The following is a 21499-nucleotide window of genomic DNA, read 5'->3' as shown; positions in this document are numbered from 1 at the left end:
TGACAAGTCGAATAAAAACAAAATCCTTTATTTTCGGAATGTCCAAGAGTACAATTAACAGAAATCAGCCGTTGATCGTTCTCCGCGAGGACGACGGGAACGGATACGACCAGTTGTTCTTGGTCGTGTCTTCGTGCTGAAAGTCCGAAGACTCGTGCGAAGTGTAACCCCGGTTTATTACACCCTGAGTGTCTTCTTTGGCGTCATGTCTGCTCTGCAGCTTCGACGACAGTTGACTGAAAGGATTAACAGGAAAGAAAGACTAGCAAATTCATTGTGAATCGAATTCCATAGCGATTAATTAGATAGAACACCTTATTATTCGATCGCCGAAGGAATCTTCGATCTTAGGCAACCGTCTTCTGATGTTCCGAGTATCGAAACTCTCTTCTATAATCACGTGCCTATCGTATGGTGTATCGTAGTCGACCTCTAATATAGTGGAGAATTGATGAGGAAATATCATATCTATCGCAGTGATCACTGCCCCGACGAATAGGCATCCGATACCTGCGACAAGAATCATCCTTGAATCCTCGTCCTTGGAGTAACACTTGGGAGTATAGACTAACACGAAGTACCTACCAGATAGCAGAATCAGCCAATAGTTCCATCCTAAATTAAAAGCCAGAATAGAACCATCCACGTGAGCTATGAGCGGCTCGCATGGCAACAATGCCCAATATATTAAATTGGTTAGCAGCATGCAAATGCCGGTGGAAATCATACCGTAAGCGCCGTACCGTGGCACTACCACCAGTAACAGATTCATCAGGGTCCAAGAGGCGAAGGATGTCCTGAAAAGCGTTGCTTAAAAATTAACACATACCGCTAAAACCGTTTAGTCAACAATAGAAACATTTTCATCGTTTTAATTATTATAAGTTAGTGATTTCCTAAGAAGCATTTGAAGAATATGCATATAACAGTTTCGAAGAGAGCAAAAAAGTCGTAGTTACCAAAGCATGAGAGAGGCATAGTAACCAGCCTGGCGGTATTTGCTTCCCCATGAGAATCCTTCCTGGTGAAGGCTGAAGTATTCAGCCAAAGAAACTATGGGAAACGGAGCGCCCTGATTTAACGCTTGCTTGAAAGCGCTGGTCATTTCTCCAGTACTCCTCCACCAGAATCTCTCATTGTACTCCACGTCATCCATCGGGTGCTCGCTGCTTGGTAGTACTACAAGAGCTCCGGATTAGCATAAACAATCATTAGAAAGCAATTCGTGCAACTCGCGTATGTCACATTGTGCATCGTACGAATTAAGACGTTCCTATCGACTCACGCCGGTAAGTGATGTTGATGTGCATCAAACCGATGTAGCCGCCGATCTCGGCGGTGGTCTTCTGTCCGGAATAAGCACTGTACGTGCTGACAACTGTTGCCGAGCTGGTGTGCCAAGACGATCCATACTGCGCGACTGGAAACAGAGATTCGTTCAAAAGGTTATTCCAGAGGAGGAAAGAGAAAACTCGGTTAATTGCAGGCAAAGTGGACCGTACCTTGTATCGAGGCACCGACGAAGAGGCTCAAGGTCACCGTGAGAAACGTGCTCAATCTCTGAAAACGCAACAGGTACCATTCATCGCCGACCGTTCCCCGTTCTATTCGAGCTAATCAATTTGAAATTTAATCTATTTTTTTTCTATCTATCTCTTCGATCAATGAAAAATTCAGGATACAAGCCTCCTTACGAATCCCAGGGAAAATGACTAGGAACGCGGTGAAGATCGTGCCGAAAATCACGAACACGATCACAAGGGGTACGTCGCCGGTGACGGGTGTCCTGTTGTTGTAGCTGTACAACGTCGGCCCGCCGTCGATGCGGAACGCGTCGAACCATCCCTTCATCGTCGCCGAACAATTTCTGGAGTCGAGACCCTGAAGGAACCGGCCAGTTCCGGTTCTCCTTTCAAGCCGCTACGCATCAGAGGACTCTCCCCGACTATTCTTCGCGATGGAACGAAAAAGGCGCACTGCACAAAAACAATCGAGTCCAGATCGATTCAACGATTCCGGAGCAGAGCAGCAGCAAACCGGAGAATTCGCGGTACAAGTAGCTCAGAGACCGCCACGCTTAGCTAGCAGCGTCCAAGGACGATCGTTGCGAAACGAAAGGCGGCTGGTAGCACGCACCTGCGTCGTCGCCGTGGAAGTCAGAACGGATACTAAGGTCCCCGAGTAGGTTAACGGGTCTTCGAAAGTGACTTCCAGCCGCCGTTGGTAGAGGGGATCTAGAGGATCTAGAGGGGAGAACGAAAGAGAAAGACAGGTGGGGCTGCAGCCAGAAGGAGTCACTCGGGCTGGGAGAACAGGGACAAAACGATGCACCGATCAGCTGAGCCAGGAAAACCCGAGCCCCTGCAGCTTCTACGGGCTGCCCGGTTGTTTTATTTCGGCGGTCCGACGATCGATGATCCCGGATGACGACACCGGACGGGTGACACGCGAGCGTGGATCGCTAGGCACGCTGATGGCACGCCGGAGACTTCAACGCCGGCACTAGTCCCGAGGCCGATTGTTTCCCAGGAATTCTTACCGGCAACCGCGTAAGACCGAAATAAATCTGAACTGCGAAATGTCCGCGGAATTCGTTAAATTGCAGTCGATTCTAATAATATGTACTCTGTTGTAGCGACTGCTCGATGCAGAAACCTTTTGGAATCGAAGATCATTGCGCCTGCGACGAGGGATACGGTGTCGCTGACATCTCCAGGGCGTTAAGCATTCTCAATCGTAAGGCGATCATCCAGAAAGTAGAATTTTATTCGCAAGAATCTCGGTGTTTCATGCTAAGTTCGCGGATGATGCTGGATATGGTGTACACATTATGTCAATAATTTGCTACTCGTTGAGTAAATTCTTAACATACTATACCCATTATTGTCGACGATAAGTACAGCATCTTTTTCAAATTTGTTAAGGAACAACGCGCGATTTTGTGCTTGCTGTACATCAAGATATCAGAAACAAGACACTTCGACCTGACGCCAACTTAATACAGACAATAAGTGAGGTGGAAAATTCGGAAACTATAAAGCGACGCGAAACATTCATTAACGTAAACGGTACTTTTCAGCCGGGGCTGCGACAACAGCGTCTCAATCGCGAAGTGGCCGGCTATGAATCGCTGCTATGAATCGTGTCCCTTGATCCCGATCAATGCCGTCGGACGACGATCATAAGGTCAGTAGTACTCGACTCGTTAAGCCTATTAACGTCTGGCTGCCTAAATCCATTCACGATCTCCTCGGGCGACATCGAAAATAGCCGAGCGGAGTAACCTGGCAATTACTGGAAGATGCTTGAACGGGAACGCGGGACGCCAGGTGTCCGCCCGAGGAAGCTGAAGAGAAGGAGGCGGCCGCTAGAGAGGAAGAGGTGCCAAGAGGACATCTCGGGCGTGTCCGGTACCGGTAGCGGAAGCGACCCGTTGTGTCCACCTTGTCCTATACGACGGGAGGACGACGAAAGGTATGCCGTGTGTCCAGGCTGGTTGGTCCATAGTGCCGGCAATAACTCCGGTCTATTTCAGGCGGTCTAATTCGAGCCGGGTGACGGTGAGCTTTTAACGGCAGCGCTGCTAGGTAGCATCATCCACCGTCGCCGCTGCCACCACCACCGACATCGCCACCAGCGGCTCCACCACCACTGCCAACGATAACCACCGGAACGAGCAGTCCGGTGGCTGGCTACTCGCGCAGTCTCCTGAGCGCGTACGCTCCCAATACACCGACAACTGCTCCTCTGGCTTTTCCAAGGTAAACGAACACCATCCGATAGATCGTTGCTCTCCCTGGCAGAGAAGTGTCCGGACGAATCCGCGAGCTCAACATGGGAGACCCTGCGACTCGAAGCGTTCAGGCTGTGCGCGATTGTTCTAGCTAACGGTTCTCATTGTAGTCACCCTCGACTGGTCGGATAGGGTTTGTTTGTGCTTGTTCAGAGTAACTTATTAGTGAATTATCCAGCGATTCTACAAATGTGGTAAGCTAGCGTTTAGTTTTCAAGAAAATAAGACGTGCGGCGTATACAATTTCTGACCTAGCTGAGCGCTAGATTCGATTCTCGAGACACTTGATCGTACTGGTTGAATCATTAATTAGTTAAGAGAAAATTGTAACGTTGTTCCTGGAAGGATGTACGTAACTCTGCTACTTTATAGCAAAGTAACTTACCTAAATGTCGAATTGCTAAATCAAACGATAGCTACCACATTATCCATTCGTTTCTGCGAATCGTGAATGAAAACGACGCGTGAATGACTATCGGACCGGGTGCTTCTCGCCAGGGGTGGCAGCGAGCCTGTTACTTCGCCTAATCTCGCCCGAGCAAAACTAACACAAGTGTCTGTCAGGATTCGGCTAAGATAACCACCACCGAGCATCCTTCTCGGCTTTCTCCTCGCGGTGGTCGTCGAAAGCGGTGCGTACGAGAAATCGGGGATCTTGTAAGCGGATAGATCGTGATCGAAATAGCGGTTCACGCGGAACGCGGGGAAGAAGGAGAGCGGAAAACAGAGAGAAAGAGAGAGAGATAGAGAGTGAGAGATTCGTCATCGTGCCGGCATCGGCTACCAGGTGCGAGTTCGAGAGAGGATTGACGCGTTGGACGACTGCCCCGTCGCGTTTCCGATTCATCTGCCGGACCAAAATCGGCCGGCAAACCGGGCAACAAAGTGCCGGCGCAACGCGCTGATATCTGGCAGTGGTCCACGGTAGTCGACCGTCTTCGAAAAATCCTGCTGTAACCCGCCTCGGGGCGAGAAGGTCGCACGGCACTACGTATTTCGGTAAAAAGCGTACCGGCGAAGGCCGACGAAGGTGCTTTCTCGGGAAGGTGGTGGCTGTTCGGTAGTCGTCCACACCGCGGTGAAACTCGCCCGGACTATTTATAAAGCGAGTAAGCGTCCTCGTGGCAACGCGGCCGCGTGTGCAGCCGAGCCGCCTAGGCGCTTCTTGCCTATCATGGTCGCACCGCGTGCAAACCAAACTGACCGGAACATCTCGTCCGCTTTCTTCACCCTCCCGGCGCTTTTACTCCGTTCCATTTCTTTAATTGCGGAGAACGACCGACATTGTTCCGATTCTGCCTCTCCTCCTCTCTCCGACCGATGCTTCGCCGATCCCGCCACTCTTCGATTGATATTGTTGAATTCATTTAATCAGCCTACTATAAATTGCACCTACACGTTATTGTCGTAAATGCATAAAATCCGTGGTCTAGTTGTTAACAGTTCTACGACACTCTAAATCTATGAACATTCCGTGTGTAGATCGCTCCGTTCGTCCGACTCAGGAACGTTCGACCGGAGGATTTTGTAATAGCGTGGCAGATCCTGTTACTTAACTGTTAATGCCGGTGGTTTTTCACGACCGACCGAAAGCAAAAAAATCCGAGCTATTTGTTGCTCTTTCGTTCATCGAACGGAATGACTGAGGATCGCGATTGCGCAACGCTCGCGGAAACATTTATTATCATACGCGAATCAACAAATGGAGTGTTTATTTACCGCGTTCCAAAGGATACGCAGTCGATGGTAATACACGAGCATGCGAGGAGAGAAAACGTTTTTATCTATGGTAGCCTTTTCTTAACTGCGTCCCGACACGTGTGCGAACATCTTCTTACTCCGTCTTTCTTGATTCTTTGAAACTGCGACGTACAATTATTACGGTTACGAATCTTGTATATTAGTAGAATAATCTTTACAATTGTTTCCTGCGAATTATCGTTCTTAGAAATAGTTTAGAAAGCAGGCCGTTGATTTTGCGCTTCTTTGGTAGTAGAATCGCGCACCGAATCGTCGGATCACGTAAACAGAGTCGGAGATATTATAAATATCCATCAGGATCCGTAAACTTGTGAGCGAAGACGTTAAACATGCATTATTCGTTCCAAATGTTTACGCGTCTTTCGCAGTGGGTTTGTAGACCACATGCGCATTCTAATCTAGAAATTAATTCCGTCTGGACTATTATTTCTAACGGCCGTTCCTTTTCGACGAGTCCCTTACATAACACGAGAGATTCAACGATTTGTTCGCAAGAAAGATCATTGCCCCAGTTTTCGACGGGAATTTATTACCCAAACATGGTCCGTTAATTCGCCGAGCGTGCACCGAGCCGGCGTGTCAACATTAGAAACGCTAGACCGGGCCGGGATTAGCGTCTGTTCTAAAATTAATTACAAACATTCGAATGGAAGGAATATATTTCAATCGATACACTAATATCGAATTTCTCGTTTCACGATCGATGAAGACATACACATACGCGTGTAGTCATTTGTATCCGTGCTAAATGATTGACAGTAAATGTCCATAGTCAAAATACGATGATTGGTTTCACTGGCAGTGATCGGTGCTTCAAAGGATCACGTTGGATAGGAAAGATCTTTCTCCCGATTCTCTCGATCGCGGATTCGGTTGTATCGAGTCGGGGCGCAACTCGCATCGGATCAGCGGGACTTCCTAATTTCCGTATGCGCGAAAACAGGTCAAAGTTATTTTCGCGCGAGGCCTGCCGTGTTCCAAACAGCCGCCAACGCTTCTCTGCGATCGCGGATTGCATCGGCTAGACCTAGAGTCGGCCATTTAAGGAGTTTCGGGAAGCCTTTTTCCGAAAAACCAATCGCTATACTGCGGATATTTATGCAAATTGTCTTTAGTAAACAGATTCGTGTCGCTTAACAAACGCGCTTTGTTTACGGAATACAAATTTAAACGCTTAGAATGGTAGAACCGCTGATCCCTATTAGCTTGTTGGTAGCAAGGCTTAATATTCGCAGTGGCAGACCGTAGTTTCGCGGAAACCGAGAGTTCCGTCGTTCACCAAGGAGTCTCTTCGGGGTCGCCGGAATAAACCAACCATCGGATAGAAGTAGCTCAATGTCGCCGTGCTTGAAACGCCACAGCTAAGTAGGGACAATATTCCTAGAAATCCTCGGCAGACACTTGTGATCCATCTGACAGCCATTGACAGACTTGCGTCCTCTAATTTGCCTGAAGATCCCGAGAGACTTTGACGAGCAATAATATTACACAATATTATTGAGCGTCCGAAGGTGACTCGAAACATTTATGCAATGTGTTGTGTCAAAGAAAAAAGAAATCTCGTAACGTCTGTAACATTGAAACATCTTCAAATAACATTGCGCAATGTTTTCCTTCTTTGCTAAAATCATTATGCTTTACCGAGCATAAACAATGGGTTTCCTTAGCTGCCTCATTTTTCTCGACGATTTCAAGTAAACTGAAGTATTGCACAATCCTCATTTTGAGATACCATTTGGTGTTGAATCTTATTTATTATTTTCAATGGACAAGTGTTATAATTGCGAATTTGATTATAATTTAAAAATAAATTACTATTTGAAACGTTAGAAGGATTAAAAGAACGGAATGTAGATATCACTTTCATATTAAAATTATTGGAGATAAATAGAAATTCCTGTTACATTAAATTGTTCTTTTGCATAAAGATCAACCATCCAATCGTAATACAATAGTAACTAAAGAAGTGATTTATCAAATCGACCTAATTTGGATAGGCCTGAGCACAGTAATGTAGAACATACAAGAATATTGTTGAAAATAATGGGATGTTGTAGAAAATAGGAAAATGTTATAAAAGATAACAGAATGTTGTAGAAAATATGTAGAGGATGTAGGATGTTGTAGAAAGAAAAGTAAAATGTAAAAGACACAAGAATGGTGTGGAAAATAGTAAGATGTTTTAGAAAATGAAAATGATAAAAAATGATAAAAAATAGTAAAATGTTGTAAGAAATAGTAGAATGTTGTAAAACATGGTAAAACGTTCTAGAAAATAGTAGAATGATGCAAAAAGTAGTAGAATGTTGTATAATATTGCAACATTTAGTTTTAATGTGTTCAATGGACATTAAACAGACTGAATAAAACAAGGATGTTTGTTTTCGTTTACAGGCGCCCAGTCGAAGCAGAGGATCAAAATGTCGGAGACGGAAGGTGAGGTCTTCTTTACGAGCTGGCGTCACGATGTTCTTTGAATATCTCTGGCCTAGAAATATTGAGTATCGTAAATAGATAATGAACGAGCACACGTCCAGGAGCTCTGGGGAAAAAGTACGATGATCGAAGATGCTGAAAACCGGCAGACTCACTCGAGAACATATGACTCTCTCTTTTTATCTGACTCTTTCTTGCTCTCTCACTAGTTTTCTTGTCCCCTCTCTTTCTCTAATCTGGCAAACGTAACATCTCATTAACGTAACCGTTCCCCCTTACTCTTATCGCTCTGATCTTACTTCAAGATTGATGAAAATTAGTGCACGTGATTGCTGAACGTGCACTGTCTGCTCGCGTAAAGCTGCGTGTCCACCAAACGAAACGTTAAACCCTTCTATTAAATTCTTGATCACTGTCTTCTAGATCTTATTCGGACAAAAGTATACTTGTTCAGGGACAATTCTTTATGATCTCTGCGATTTTAAAAACGAAATCAGATTCTCGACTTTAAACACGTTTTTGTAAACTGTAAACGCATTCAAATCACTGAATCGAAATATTTGTATCATTTTATTTAGGGATGTTCACAAAATTATCTTCTGCGAGGAACGCTCTTCCTTGCTTCGTCGTTCGATAAACGATCGTAACAGCGGAATAATTCACGGAAATGTTCTATAAACGTTTTGTTATCGTTCGCCGACTCTTCTGTTGACAATAAGGAACACAGTTTTGGTGGATCCGCGGCTAAACTTTGCTGTGTTCCGCTACGTTGCGATACTCCGCCACTAAAAGCAGTCATTAAAATCGCCTCTGGAGGCACGTGTGATCGTCACGGGACGCAGGAGGTTCCATTAATCGGCTTCCGTTATTTAGTCATTGGTTGATACTTGTCTGATATCTTTATTTCAAATGTTCATGCGATTTTCGCTGCGCTGCGAGCCCCGGCACCGATCGTCGACGTAACAGTGAATCGACGATGATTTCCAGATATTCGAGGCGTGGTGGAGAGCAATGATTTCCACAGTATCATCGAGGCGGAGAGCGGCAGGTCCAGTTCCGTTGACTATTTAGACACTTACGAGGACGTGCCGAAGGAGTCGAAGGAGGTGTCCGAGGAGAGCAACTGCGAGGAGTTCAAAGAGGACAAGGTGTCGTTCGTGGAGACCGTGAAGAAGCCCTTCGAGCAAGAGAGGTTCACACAACCAGGTTCGTGACGTATGGTAACTCGTGGATAGATGGATCACCTGAATCTCGAACTTGAACTGTTCAAAGTATCCGATAATGTTCTTCGAGCTTAAAGATCAATCCCTTTGTTCTGCACACTTCGAAGCACTTTGAAAGAACTGCACTGTATTTTTCTTCATTTTCAGAAAATTCGTTGCGATTCACGCTTAGCATAACGAGTTTTCGTTAAAAACATGTTTGAAGTCCCAATACTGAATGTTTGAATCGAATGTCGGACGCGTAAGGCGGAGAAGTTGTGGTGAATAACATCGGTGGTGGGACTTAATACAATTGATTATACGTATATTGTACTAAATGCTGAAAGCGCATCTTTCCTTTAAGATCGTCATGGTTTGTAGCGATGCAAACGGTTAGGATTTGTAGGGTGTAAATCAGGTGCCCTAGGGTGATCACATCCCCGCAAACACGCTTCACCATAAATAGCTCAAAAGACTAAGAGTCTAAATGTTCATCTCTTTTCTTCCATGAATCTCTTCCCGTCGAATCATCAACGGCACTGTCCAGTTAATATTGTCTAATTACATATTTTCTGACGCATAATCTCATACAAATATCAACTACACATATCAAGAAATCGGCAGGACAGCTGTCAGGCTCGAAATTTGTATTATTCAATGTAGAAGGAAAAAAGATCTACAGCTGCAAACTGAAAAACAGGTACTAGAACCTAGAATTCTAAATATACATTGCACACTGTGATCAATCATATCGCGTCAAAAATACACGTTTCTGTACAAGTATTAAATTAAATCTTTTTCTTGACGTATCGCCAAGAAAACTGAGATTTCGCTGTCTCGAACAACCGCTATCGCATCGACCCTTCACGGTCCCCGATCGTTGCACAATTAAAGAACAATTGTATAAACGGTTTTCAAAGCCGTACAATGAAGTATACAATGTTACTGCAAATTCTGAAATAAAGCGGACGCGAATGGTTAAGTATAGAAACGCGGTAGATCGTTGTACAACAAGCGTTCGAGCGCAGATCCGGATGATCCAGTGGCAAGGATCCCGGCTTTCCTCGGGGAGATAGGTGTATCAGGATCAGAGCACAGGTAGCACGCGACGATTGATCGCGAACGAGAAAGTAAAAGAAACCTGGTGGACCATCCATCCTCGAATTACCTCGCAGCCGAGGAGACCGAGAAAATCGGCTCGCGTCTTCTCAGTCCGTCACGCTTGCTCGCAGGCAGCTGCGAGGCGTTGAACGAGCGACCGAAAATAAATCCCGCGGAGAATCCGGTGGGTTTTAAATAAAGAGCGAGCGCGCGATAGCCGGTCAAACTCAGCCGGCCTCTCCCTTTCGGTCTCTCGCGAAAACCCGTCGGACATTCTGCGCTTCCGTTTTCTTATCCGACCGTGTCTAATTAACCCGAGCATCGGTGCCGTCCTCTGCAAACAGGGACGAGTTTATACGATTCCCGGCGAGAGAGACTGTGCTGGAACGAACGACAAAGCCGGGATTGCCCGTCTATCTGTAATCTCACCGAGTCTCGCACACTTCGGAGAACAGGATCGGCACGAAAATATTTTTCATTCGAAGAACTAGGTTCATTTAACAGGTTCAGCGCCGAAAATCGAGCCATAAAATTCCCAACGAAATCGAAGTCACATAGTTCGATTAATGACACTGAAACTAGAAAGATCGTCACGGTGGATGGCATCTAAAGATCCTAGTAAAATTCGGTCTGTTCGAATATATTATAACGAAAATGAATTTTGTGAACCAGCTAAAAACTTCGTGTCAGCCGTATGTGACCGACGCGGCGCTCAACGTGTTAATAGTTTCATTTGACACCGGGGAACTGTATTATTAACGCTTTCAGGGCGAATGTCGACATAGTGGTGACACCGAGACTGTACATCTTACTCCAGAAATTGCAGACATATTATTTAATTATGTACACGACAAAAGTTCATTTCTCCCATTATATAAGTCTCTGATACGCAATCTAGTTCTCTGAGGAAAATGTTCTTGGCGCTTTGGAAAAAGCGTCGTCCGCAAAGGGTTAGTATCTAACTAAAACTTACAGTAGTTATAGATTGAAGTAACTACGCAGTCTAAGATGCAGGATTTTTTGTATGAAAGATCATCTCTTAAAGAAGAAAAGGCTCCCAGGTGTACGAGATCTATTAACCCTCCGTGTTGCTCATGCGAAAGAACTTTTGTCATTTTGAAGATTCTTGAGATTTTGATAATACTTTGTTTGCAGACAAAGAAATTTACTGTTAATACGATAGAATAATCTGATTCATAATAATTATCTTTAGTTTATTGGGGATTGTACACCAGATATGAGCAATGCAGGGTTTATTCGGTTCGCTAGACTCGCAAGTGATGCAACAGCTTCAACTAGAATTGTCTGTGTAGTCGATTCGAACAGTAAAAATATATTACTCGTGCAACGCTTGCGTATCAGACGCACAAAAAGTAGTGAAACTTGTTTAACACTAGAACTAGTGAGTAGCCGCAGTAACGACTTCTTCTGATAAAGAGGTTTAAAAGCCACTTAATGGAACGAAAAGAAAACGACAAATGAGTCGTCCTCGAAAACAAGTGTGTTCGTTCGTGTAAATACTACCCCTGGCAAGAGGCGTTCGATCGTACAAACCTCGCGTTCATCAATCGTCACGTCTAAATGAAACACCTACACCAAAATACGCTCTTTTGTTCGCCTGCGATTTCGCGGAAACATTCAATTGTCTACACAGCCTCACCAAGAACGTCGACGTCTATCTTCTTCGTTCATAGTATTGAAATTGTTCCAATACCGTGTCATGCCACTTAAATAGCCTTTCGTCATTTGTACACGTCGCTGAACACAATTCAACGTCACATCACAATCGGTCACAAGAATATAGCACGCCGTCGAAAACGGGATAACTTTCCCCAAATTGGACTAAACGAGCTGTCAGAAAATCTTTTCGAGCTGTTCAAAAATTCTAGTTTACTGGACAATGTACAAGAAAATTGTTGCAAGAATTGCAATCGGTCGGATGACATGTGAGAATAACGAAATCGTTGTTCGACTTTTTTATCCGACAACGAAAAGTCAAACGTTAAGTTTCCAAGATTTCGATGACACGCAAGCATGCTGAAAATTACATCGATACTGTTGCGAGCTACAAACGACATGTATCTCTAAATTTCTTTCTATTATTTTTATCAGTCGTAACTTTTGGAAAGCCTGTGCCAGACATTGCCTAGTATATAAACTAGTTCTTCTAACATCTCAAAAAAGGAATTCACGTTTGAATCTAATTTGGAAAAAAAGTTATTCCGTTTTAGCACTTTGATTGTCACGCCATATATGCGGCTGATTTTCTCAGATTTGAAACTCACTTATGACGCTGATCTGTTACAGCTTCCTATATTTCTATCAAGATCCGTGAAACGTGGCACAGCATAACATTTTTAATTCGATGAAATAAAATTCTTCTATTTTGCGAGCTGTTCGAAGTTGTTGGCGCGGCAGTGACGATGATGTTAAGAGCTGATCCACGTCTCTGTGGTCGACTGTATCTAGTTTCGAACGAGGATCGAACACGTTTGGCCAGGGGCGGTATCCCCGCGTTCCTCGAGGCAGCCGCTCCGGTGGCCAGGTCGGCAGGGTTCAACCCCCGTCTCGTGTCGTTTCTTTTTCAGCGCGTTCGACGCCGGAAACAACCGTAGCGGTCGTCGACGCGACCGGCACGACCGGCGCGAGCGACGCGACGGTCGCTAGCTCGGCAGTCGAAGAGGAGCAGCCGGTCGCCGAAGAAGTAGGGGCGGTGGAAAGCGGTGATGGACAGCCGACGGAGACCTCGGCAGTCGGTGAGTGGAATTCGTTGCCGGTGCTGGTAGAGCGTCTGCGGACAGCGCTCGAGCACTCGCTGGCCTCGTCGGGGAGCGGTCAGGAGACCGAGGAGCCTCCTCAGCCGGTGCCGGAGGACTCCGGCGTGGACTCTGAGGAGGACTTCCGGCTGCGGAATTCGATGGAAAGGGTGCTGGTCGACTGCAAGGAACCGGAGCTACGGAAGGACCTGAAGTTCCTCGAGGACCTGTTGCTGTCTGACATCGAGACCGCGTTGTCGCGGCTTCGCGAGACCTTGGAGCGAATCGACGTCGCAGCACTAGCGAAGAACGGCGCCGCCTCAGACCCCACCAGCAAGCTGCACCTGTTGGGCCTGGTGTCCAGCCTGTTGTCCAGACTGCAGGGGCCCGAGGAGAAAGAGAAGCAGCCGGAGAAACAGCCGTTGCCCTCGGCGACCGTGGTGCTACCGTCCACGTCCTCCAGCAGGCGGCGCAGAGGGACCAGACACACCATCGGCGTCTCCGCCGAGGAGCTAGCGAAAGCAAGGAAGTGGCTGGAGGAGGAGAGGAGTCACTTTGCGCAGTTGGAGGATGTTTTGCCGGTGAAAGAGAAGGAGACTGGTGGCAGCGAGGCTGCTGCGAGCCTGGAGAAGAAGCCCGAGGAGGTTCGGGAGAAGTGCATCAAGGACGCCATCAACCAACGTCAGGTGCTGGAGGACAAGAACAAGGTGATCAGGGAGAGTTACAAGGTGCCGCAGCCGGAGGAGCCGAGCGAGGCTGTACAGACTCAATACAACGGCTACCAAGCGAACTGCGAGAATACCGCGCAGAGCAACGAGGAGAACGACGAGAGAAGTCGCGTGAGCCAGCTAGCGGCTGTTCTCAGACAGCGCGCGGAGTTAGCTTCCAGCAGGTATCCTCCGCCTAACAAGTTCACCGCGAAGAAGTCGAAGATCAAACGAGCGAACACTATAGACATACCCAGCTACCTGAAGCTGCAGGCGGAGAGTCTCGGCCGCGAGAGCACCGGTTGCGTCTCCCTAAGGCGGCCCATCAACGTGGGGGACAAGGCTAGCCTGAACGCCGGCAGCGCGGTGCCGACGTTGCAGCCGAGAACGGAGAACGACAGGAAGTTCCTGGCGTTGATCAACAAAAACAACGAGGCGCCGGTGAACACAGCGGTCCCGTACAAGCCGTTCGGGTTCACGAAGACGACGGACATGTCCTCGCTGGCGAACAAGAACTGGAACAGCAGGTTCTCGAACATCAAGACGGCCTTCGACAAGCCGACCGGTCCCGAGGAGAGGGAGAACAAGCCCTCCTTGAAGGACAGGGCCAACAGGATGTTCCCGGGAGCAGCGCAGAGTCCGGCTTACCCGACGGACTCGGATCCGAGGTCGAGCTACAACCCGCCAACGATGAAGGACAGTGGCGGCGGCGGCGGCGGCTTCAGGCACGCGCCGTCCTCGCCGTTCAGGAAGATCGAGAAGTCGCCCGTGTCGCCGTCCAAGGTCCCACCGTCCTATCACTGGCCGAAGAGCGCTCCGGTGCCGACGAGCACCTTGAAAGAAAAGGCGAGGTTGATGTTCGACAACGCTCCGACGAAAACCAGGCCCGAGGCGGAGCATCATGAGAGGCCCGCCTTGCCGAGACCGCCCTGGCTCGATCAGGACAGGAGCCAGAACAAAAACGGGCCGATCACGGAGAACGGCAGGATCGACTATAAGTCATTTTGCAAGCAGTTCGCTCCCTTCGTCGGCAAGAGCACCGTGGACACGAGGAAGTTCGAGAGCCCGAGGAAGTTCGAGAGCCCGCGGATCCGAGAAGCCGGCGTGGTGGACGGCAAGATATCCTTCAAGATCCCCGTCAGCCAGACACCTCCGAGGATCCAGCAGTATCCTGTCGATCGTCGCGAAGCCAAAGATAATAAAGTTCCTCCTAAGAACACGTTCGAGACGATCAAATCGGCTGGCTACGGCGAGAGGGAACCACCGAAGCCACACTTCGCCGATGCTACCTTAAGAGGCAGCTCCTCGGTGGCCGTACAGACAGGGATCAACGACGACCACCAGGACGAAGGACGGTCCTTCAGGGTGGCGCCGAGGATCGCGAAGGGGTCCACGGCTTGCAGCAACGCTGCCGTTCAAACCACCGATTTGGAGAAGCCGAGTGTGCCAGTGACGAGCAACGTGGACGTCGACAAGCAGTGGAAGCCTATCCCCGATCGAGAATCCAACGTTTACCGTCCTGATCCTCAAAGGTTCGTTCTGGACCACAATCAGAACTATCGTACAGTTTCGGACGACCCTTCTGTGTTGAATCCTCGCCAAACATTCGGTGAACAAGCCTACAGAGACACCGTGCATCAGGAATCTGGCCAAAGTAATCGGAATCAGCCTAACAATCCCGCTGAACCAGTGAAGAAGAATCCGAGATTCGACTTGGAGAGTTACCGGAAGGAAGACACCGAGGATCGCGCGTACTCCTTCGTTTCTCCAAGCTTGTCAAACTACAATCAACCGGAAGAGGTACCGGAGAAGACAACCGAATGGCCTGTGAACGACTCTCCGTTCGTAGACGATCAGAACATCCAGAACCAGGACATCAGTCCCGATGTCGGAGTGGTGACGAGATACACCTGCGCGATCGCTACCGTCGCCTCCTCCGTCGACAGTCCCGAGCCTCGCTCCGAGGAACTGTTGCTTGACTCTAGAGCTTCCTCATCACCTTCACCGTCCCAGTGGTCTTCCAGGTCGAGACCAGCCACCAGCGAGGCCGCCACTCCCGAGGACGAGATCCGCAGACATAATCTGCTGCAGCAGAGCCTGGTCCGGCGGTTGCAGAACGAGATCACGTCCTTGAACAACGAACCCCTTCAGTATCCACCGAACCTCGGTCAGTCAGCCATCAGCGCTAGTCAGCCTAAGATTCAGTTGGAGAGCTACGAGAATCAGCTCGTTCAGAGCTACCAACGCAGCTACAACCAGTACACCGGTTCTAGTCAGCCAGGGAGCACATCTCCAGCTCATCAGCAAAGCTTCGGTCAGTCTTCTAGCTCGAATCAATCCGGAACAATCGCTCCAGTCCATCAGCAAGCGTTAGGTCAACCTTCTAACTCGAGTCAATCCGGAAGCATCCCTCCGGTCCACCAACAAGGTATAAACCAGTCTTCCAGCTTGAGTCAATCCGAAAGCATTTCTCCGGTCCATCAACAAGATATAAGCCAGTCTTCCAGCTCGAATCAATCCGGAAGCATCCCTCCGGTCCATCAACAAGCCTTCAACCAACCTCCCATCATCGGCCGACCTTCGATTCCTCAGACTCAGCCGCACAGCTTCAGCCAGCTAGCGAACTTCGACCAGCCGGCAGGTGCTCAGCCGTCCAAGTACGGCAAGTACCTGACCCCAGTTCCCCAGAAGAAACCGGAGCCCTCGAGGTCCCATTCGCCGGTGACTTCGGTGACCTCGATATCGGCGAACCGAGTCGGTGCGCTCAGGGAAGCCTACGAGTTATCGCCGAGCAGCCAAACAAAGCCGATCCAGAAGGAACGCTCTCCGATCCCGAATGGAGCGACGATCGACTCCAGCGACGAATATCTGGTCTCCTGCGCGACCAAGCCTTCAAGGTCCATCGTTCTGTCCAAGTCAGAGTCGTGGCACCAATTGGCCCTATCGACCGGCTACCCGCGTGCTCCTCGAGTGAACGCGCCGGCAGCCTCCGTCTCGAAGCTCTCGCCACACCCTAAGCCACCAAAGCCGAGGTCACCGTCATCCCAGAAACTGCGATCGAAGCAGTTCGAGGCATCCTCGATGGCCGACAGCGTGAAGAAGATGGAGGACAAGATCAGACAGTACTTTGACAGTCCGATGGAGCCAGTCGAGGTCAGGGAGCACCATTCGCGGAGCAGGCGATCGCCGAGGACTCTGCACAAGACCATGGTCGGGCTGTCCCGGAGCAGAACGATGCCGGGTATAGTGGACGAGAGGCTCAAGCTGGTGATCAAGAGCGATCAACAAGCGCCGCTGTTGAACGTGAACACGGCGGACGTCGACAAGGTGTTCGACGATCTGTTCGAAGAGGCGACCAGGTCCGACGGCCGTCATCAATGCTGACCGCGAGTCACCGTCGTCGTTTCGTCCTCGGCTTGGCCAGGATCAGTTTCCTTGGCTGGGATCGTTCCGTTGTTTGGTCCAGCCGGTTGCTCCTTGAAGAAGAAGAGGAAGAAGGAGAAGATGATTATGATGATGATGATGAAGAAGGAGGAACGTTTGGCCAGGACTGTAGCGGGTATCCTCTTCTTCTCGCCTGTTTCTAGTCGCTTAGTTCCTTTGTCGCGTTGTATACGTCCATCGCGAGAACCAAGTGCCATAGACGTGACTATTCCGAGAACGGAGAAGCTAGAATTAGGGGAGTGAAATTCTCTCGGAGAAGAGATCCGAGAGGCAAGAGGAATTCAGTGTTTAAGAGATGACGCGAAGCGGATCGGGAGAAGTTCGCCTCCAGAACCTCGCAGGAGCATCGGCAACGAGGATCAGCAATCTTTCGTCGTTAGTGATCGAAGGGGTCGCTGTACGATCGTCGAGAAAACAAGACTGAATGCATCGATTCGCGTTCTCGATCGAGTACGAAGGGGGGCGCGTGTGCTTCTTAATCTTTCTTGTCCTTTTTCTTTATCGTTATTATTGTTCTCTTCTATTTTTTATCTCTGTCTCTGTCTCTCTCTCTCTCTGTTCTTCTACTTCTTGTCTTTCTTTCTTTCTTTTCTCTTCTTTTTTTAATAAGCCTCGAGTCGCGCGCTGCGAACACGTTTTGCGGACGGACGTTGAGAGTCGTGCTAGAAGGTCGTGCCAAACCCCGAATAAAGCAGTGAGTCACAGCCCTTCATCTTTGTTGATCCTTTTTTGCCGCGCAGTAGCGTGTTAGCTTGCACCATCCGGACTCTGCACGAGTTTAACAAACGTAGCACCTTCACAGGCGCAAGTAGAGAACCTTATTAGAGGCGACACGCGACACTTACACAAACTCACGCACACACACGCCGCGGCTCTCCTCGTGGGGACGGAATATTTGTACAGGGTGTTCCGAAACCGGTGCTAGAGGTGGTTCAACTGAAAAAGTCTAGCTGCAACACGACTATATAGCTTCTTGCCGCAAAGATGGTGTTGCGCCGTTAACCCTTCGCTGTAACAATGAGAACTCCTCTGCAAAAAAAAACAGAATTGTACTGTTCACTGAAACGAAATGACTAACGTGTATATTTAACGCTTTGACCGCCATGTGATCCTCCACAAAAATTGCATAAAATTTCATTTGTTCAATCTAAGATTGAAAAGTTAAGTTGTATGACATTAATTACATTTGAACATTCTTACGTTTTGCGAATTCTAATCAAATTAAGAACATATAATAGTTCAGCGTACAAATTAATTTTCAAATCCGAGCAAATAATTCCGACACCCGCATATGGCAGTTGAAGTGTTGATAGATTTCCTTTGAAAAGCAGTTAATGCTACAACTTCGACAAGGGGTTAATATTTTTTTGTGGCTTGATCGAAAGTCTGTACGATCCACTAAATTCGGAGGGTCAAAGTTCAGGAGAAAAGAGCAAAGCGAATAGCGAAGAGATCGTTATCAGTTGACGGAACGCCCGGTGCACGAAGCGGAAAACTGCTCCCTCCGGTTCTCGAAATTAATCATATTAACACCTTGGCGGCCAAGGCCATCGTGAACCGTCTAAGGATTCTTTTTTACTTAACAAGTCTCTGCCAAGCAACCGTAACAGTGCTGTCTTTTAATAACCGAATCCTCTCGACGGAGGGAGCGATTTTCCATTGTCCTCTCTCGGTTTCCCCGTCTCCATTGAAGAGGCCGCGGGCGATCGCAAATTATCGTTCGATCGACGAGAATATAATTCGTCCTCTATCGACGCAAAAATAGCGCCGGTCCCGGCGCACGTGCATTTATTTGGAGATTGTAAACATTCGGGACACGGGCCAGCCAAGTTTCGAACGCTTTATTCGCGGAACCCACTGCGTGTGGAATCTCTTTCTCACTCGCTCTCTCTTTCTCTCTCTTTCTCTCTCCTGACGAGTGTTTCGGTATTGCGATTGTAAATCCAGCGAGAGCCCGAGAAACTGCGCCGCCATTTTGGTGTACACGGCGGGTACCGGTGCGTCTCTGTGTGTGTGGGTGTGCGATTACACGCACGCGTACCCGCTGCACACGAGGCGGCGGAGGAGGATTGTTTAAACAATATACTTATACGAGCACACCAGCCTTTTTTTAACTCTTTCTACTCTTTCTTTGGGTTTTTTATTTTTCTTTTCTTCTTCTTCTTTTAGCTGAACGAAGTTCCGCGTGTTTTCGTTTTCCTTCTTTCTTTTTTTGTTTCTTTTTTTTCTTTGCTCGTGGAGCGATTTCGTGATCGCCTCGTTGCAGCTCACGAAACAGAATGAGAACGAAAGATGTGTCTCTCGGCTGGATCGAGTCGTAAATAACATCCTTCGCACCTTGTTTTCTACGAATTCCCGTTGATTCGTTTATCTTTCGCGGTGTCAAGGAAGTAATTCACGACTGGGCCGCTGTCAAACAAATCGAGAACAAATCATAATTGTAACACACAAAGAAATTCGAATGATCAAAGAATCGCGACGAGGTTGAGAAACGAAAGATATACTTTGTTTTTGTCTTTTTTGCCAGATCCTTCTAATAATTCTCACATGCGAAGCGATTTATTGACAAACGTTGGTTTTCTTTCTTACGAAACATAGGCGTAGCGATGATTAACAATCTTTTCACTTTTTTCTTTTTGTTGGTCCGATGACAGATTGCGTGATCAATGATAAAACCCTAACGTTTGCGCTGACGATCCATGTTACGGTCGTTTGTTCGATTGAGCTCAAACGGTCCCCTTCGTTTTTCAGCCCGCAAGAAGCCGCTATCACCGTTTGCCAAGTTTCGTGAACTCGACAGACAAAATAGCGCCGCTTCGTCACCGAGGTAATTAAAAACAGTTTACGATCATTGCTTATTTATATAATTGATTTCCTTACGTCTTCTCAATCACGCTTCAAGTATGTGCGAAGCGCTTATGTCTTCCATCTTATCTACCAAGAATACAAAATGAAATCTCCATTGTTTATGGGACGACTTCATAAGCGCGCAACATCCTCATTATGGGCAGTTGTAGTAGCCCGTTGTAATTCAATACAGAAACAACGCAGGATTTGCTATACGCGCAGTCGGTTGCAAATTCGCAGCGGCTAAGGGGGCTGGTTCTTTTAGGAGTTTAACGCGTGCCTTTTCTTTCTATATTTAGTCCCGTAAAGTCACCGGCAACAGAGTTTCGATTCAAGTTTACCGAGCCAGCGGTGAGGGACAACGCGGCCCAAATAAAAGAGAGGCTACTGGCGTGGTGCCGTTCCAAGACCAAAGAGTACGAGGTAAATCCGCGTTGTAAAACGGTTATTTACAGAAACGGCCGGTTAATTGCGTGTCACCAAGTAAAATTGATTCGCAGCTGCTACCCGTAGTTGCGACACCGTTCCTCAAAACGCGGGCCACGTGCTTCTCTATCCGATCCCTTCTCTTTTGCAGAACGTGCAGCTGGACAACTTCTCCACAAGCTGGAACAACGGATTGGCATTTTGCGCTTTGCTCCACCACTTCAGACCGGAAGCATTCGACTATAATTCCCTGCGGCCGGAGAACCGCAGAATCAACTTCGATTTGGCGTTTAGTAAAGCCGAGTATGCATCCTTGTTTCTTCCCTCAAGAAATGGCAATTCATCTACCGTTTATATTCGAAACGCTTAGATATTCCTGACACTTGCTCGATAGACTGCAGATATTCATGCAAATTGCGTTCCTAGCGAATCATTTTTTAAATTAAGATTAGATACTTGCTTAAAGAGTAGGTCATGAAAGAAGGAAAGAGAAGATCAAGAGTTTACTTACAGTTAGGCGACTCAAGGCTTAATTAACTGTATTATAAGAATCATATTGATTCTTTTTAATTCTGTCATGTTTGCCGTAATCAAATACTCCAAAGTCTGATGTTTCCAATGTCCCTTACAGCGAACTTGCCGGCATCGTACCGTTGCTTGATGTCGAGGACATGGTGATGATGCGAAAACCGGACTGGAAGTGTGTCTTCACCTACGTGCAGTCCATCTACCGCCGCTTCAAGGACGAGGATTAGAAGGCCTAACGTCTACGCTTTCCAACAGCGTTCCGCAGTGCAAACCCGACGTTCACCGACTCTCGCAAGACGATTCTATCATCCGTTGAATTGGTCATAAAAGATAAAGAAAAACGGTCACACATCCTTCAACGCGAGATGGGAAAGAAATCTGATCAAAGTACATACACACTCGAAGCGAAACCCTCCGTGTTAAGAACAATGAATACAGAAAGTTCGCTTATTGCGTATCCCGCATTCGGTAGAGTGTCCGGTAATACTTTACGTACGA

The 21499-nt window shown here is 47.7% G+C and overlaps 2 protein-coding genes and 1 long non-coding RNA gene across 7 annotated transcripts; 1 reads left to right on the top strand and 2 right to left on the bottom strand.

Moving 5' to 3' along the window:
- Positions 1-12: 12 nt before the first annotated feature.
- mol (dual oxidase maturation factor 1 mol) lies at positions 13-2181 on the bottom strand. The gene is made up of 7 exons (XM_033475393.2): positions 1687-2181; positions 1503-1560; positions 1286-1420; positions 960-1179; positions 586-797; positions 315-510; positions 13-236 (listed from the first exon to the last, which is right to left on the bottom strand). The coding sequence occupies exons 1-7, from the start codon at positions 1849-1851 to the stop codon at positions 65-67; spliced, it is 1158 nt and encodes a 385-aa protein (XP_033331284.1). The 5' UTR covers positions 1852-2181; the 3' UTR covers positions 13-64.
- Positions 2182-3078: 897 nt separating this feature from the next.
- Positions 3079-20454, top strand: LOC117223206 (uncharacterized). 5 transcript variants are annotated; one of them, XM_076527106.1, is made up of 9 exons: positions 3090-3186; positions 3271-3474; positions 3536-3761; positions 4358-4425; positions 7949-7990; positions 8978-9196; positions 12882-17894; positions 19952-20027; positions 20347-20454. In XM_076527106.1, exons 5-7 carry the CDS (start codon positions 7975-7977, stop codon positions 17138-17140), a joined length of 4494 nt encoding a protein of 1497 aa, XP_076383221.1. In that variant the 5' UTR covers positions 3090-3186; positions 3271-3474; positions 3536-3761; positions 4358-4425; positions 7949-7974; the 3' UTR covers positions 17141-17894; positions 19952-20027; positions 20347-20454. The 5 variants fall into 5 exon arrangements, with proteins under 5 accessions (XP_033331274.2, XP_076383221.1, XP_033331278.2 ...); XM_033475383.2 differs by lacking the exon at positions 4358-4425 and having other exon boundaries at positions 3079-3186; XM_033475387.2 differs by lacking the exon at positions 4358-4425 and having other exon boundaries at positions 3091-3186; positions 12882-17650.
- On the bottom strand, positions 20048-21288 carry LOC143260810 (uncharacterized). The gene is made up of 2 exons (XR_013035086.1): positions 20985-21288; positions 20048-20895 (listed from the first exon to the last, which is right to left on the bottom strand). It is a non-coding gene; the product is annotated as an uncharacterized LOC143260810 (long non-coding RNA).
- Positions 21289-21499: the final 211 nt, after the last annotated feature.

Source organism: Megalopta genalis, chromosome 1 (genome assembly GCF_051020955.1).
Source record: "Megalopta genalis isolate 19385.01 chromosome 1, iyMegGena1_principal, whole genome shotgun sequence".
NCBI lineage: Eukaryota > Metazoa > Arthropoda > Insecta > Hymenoptera > Halictidae > Megalopta > Megalopta genalis.
This window is presented reverse-complemented; position numbering and strand designations above follow the sequence as displayed.

What these genes read in the sequence shown, in the direction of transcription:
- LOC117223206 (XM_033475383.2), top strand. An exon ending in AGAGAGGTTCACACAACCAG is followed by an intron (nt 9,197 to 12,881) that starts GTTCGTGACGTA and finishes TTTCTTTTTCAG; the next exon opens with CGCGTTCGACGCCGGAAACA.
- mol (XM_033475393.2), bottom strand. Translation starts at nt 1,851, where the DNA reads ATGAAGGGATGGTTCGACGCGTTCCGCATCGACGGCGGGCCGACGTTG. An exon ending in TCCCTGGGATTCGTAAGGAG is followed by an intron (nt 1,561 to 1,686) that starts GCTTGTATCCTG and finishes TTGCGTTTTCAG; the next exon opens with AGATTGAGCACGTTTCTCAC. An exon ending in CGTCGGTGCCTCGATACAAG is followed by an intron (nt 1,421 to 1,502) that starts GTACGGTCCACT and finishes CTCTGTTTCCAG; the next exon opens with TCGCGCAGTATGGATCGTCT.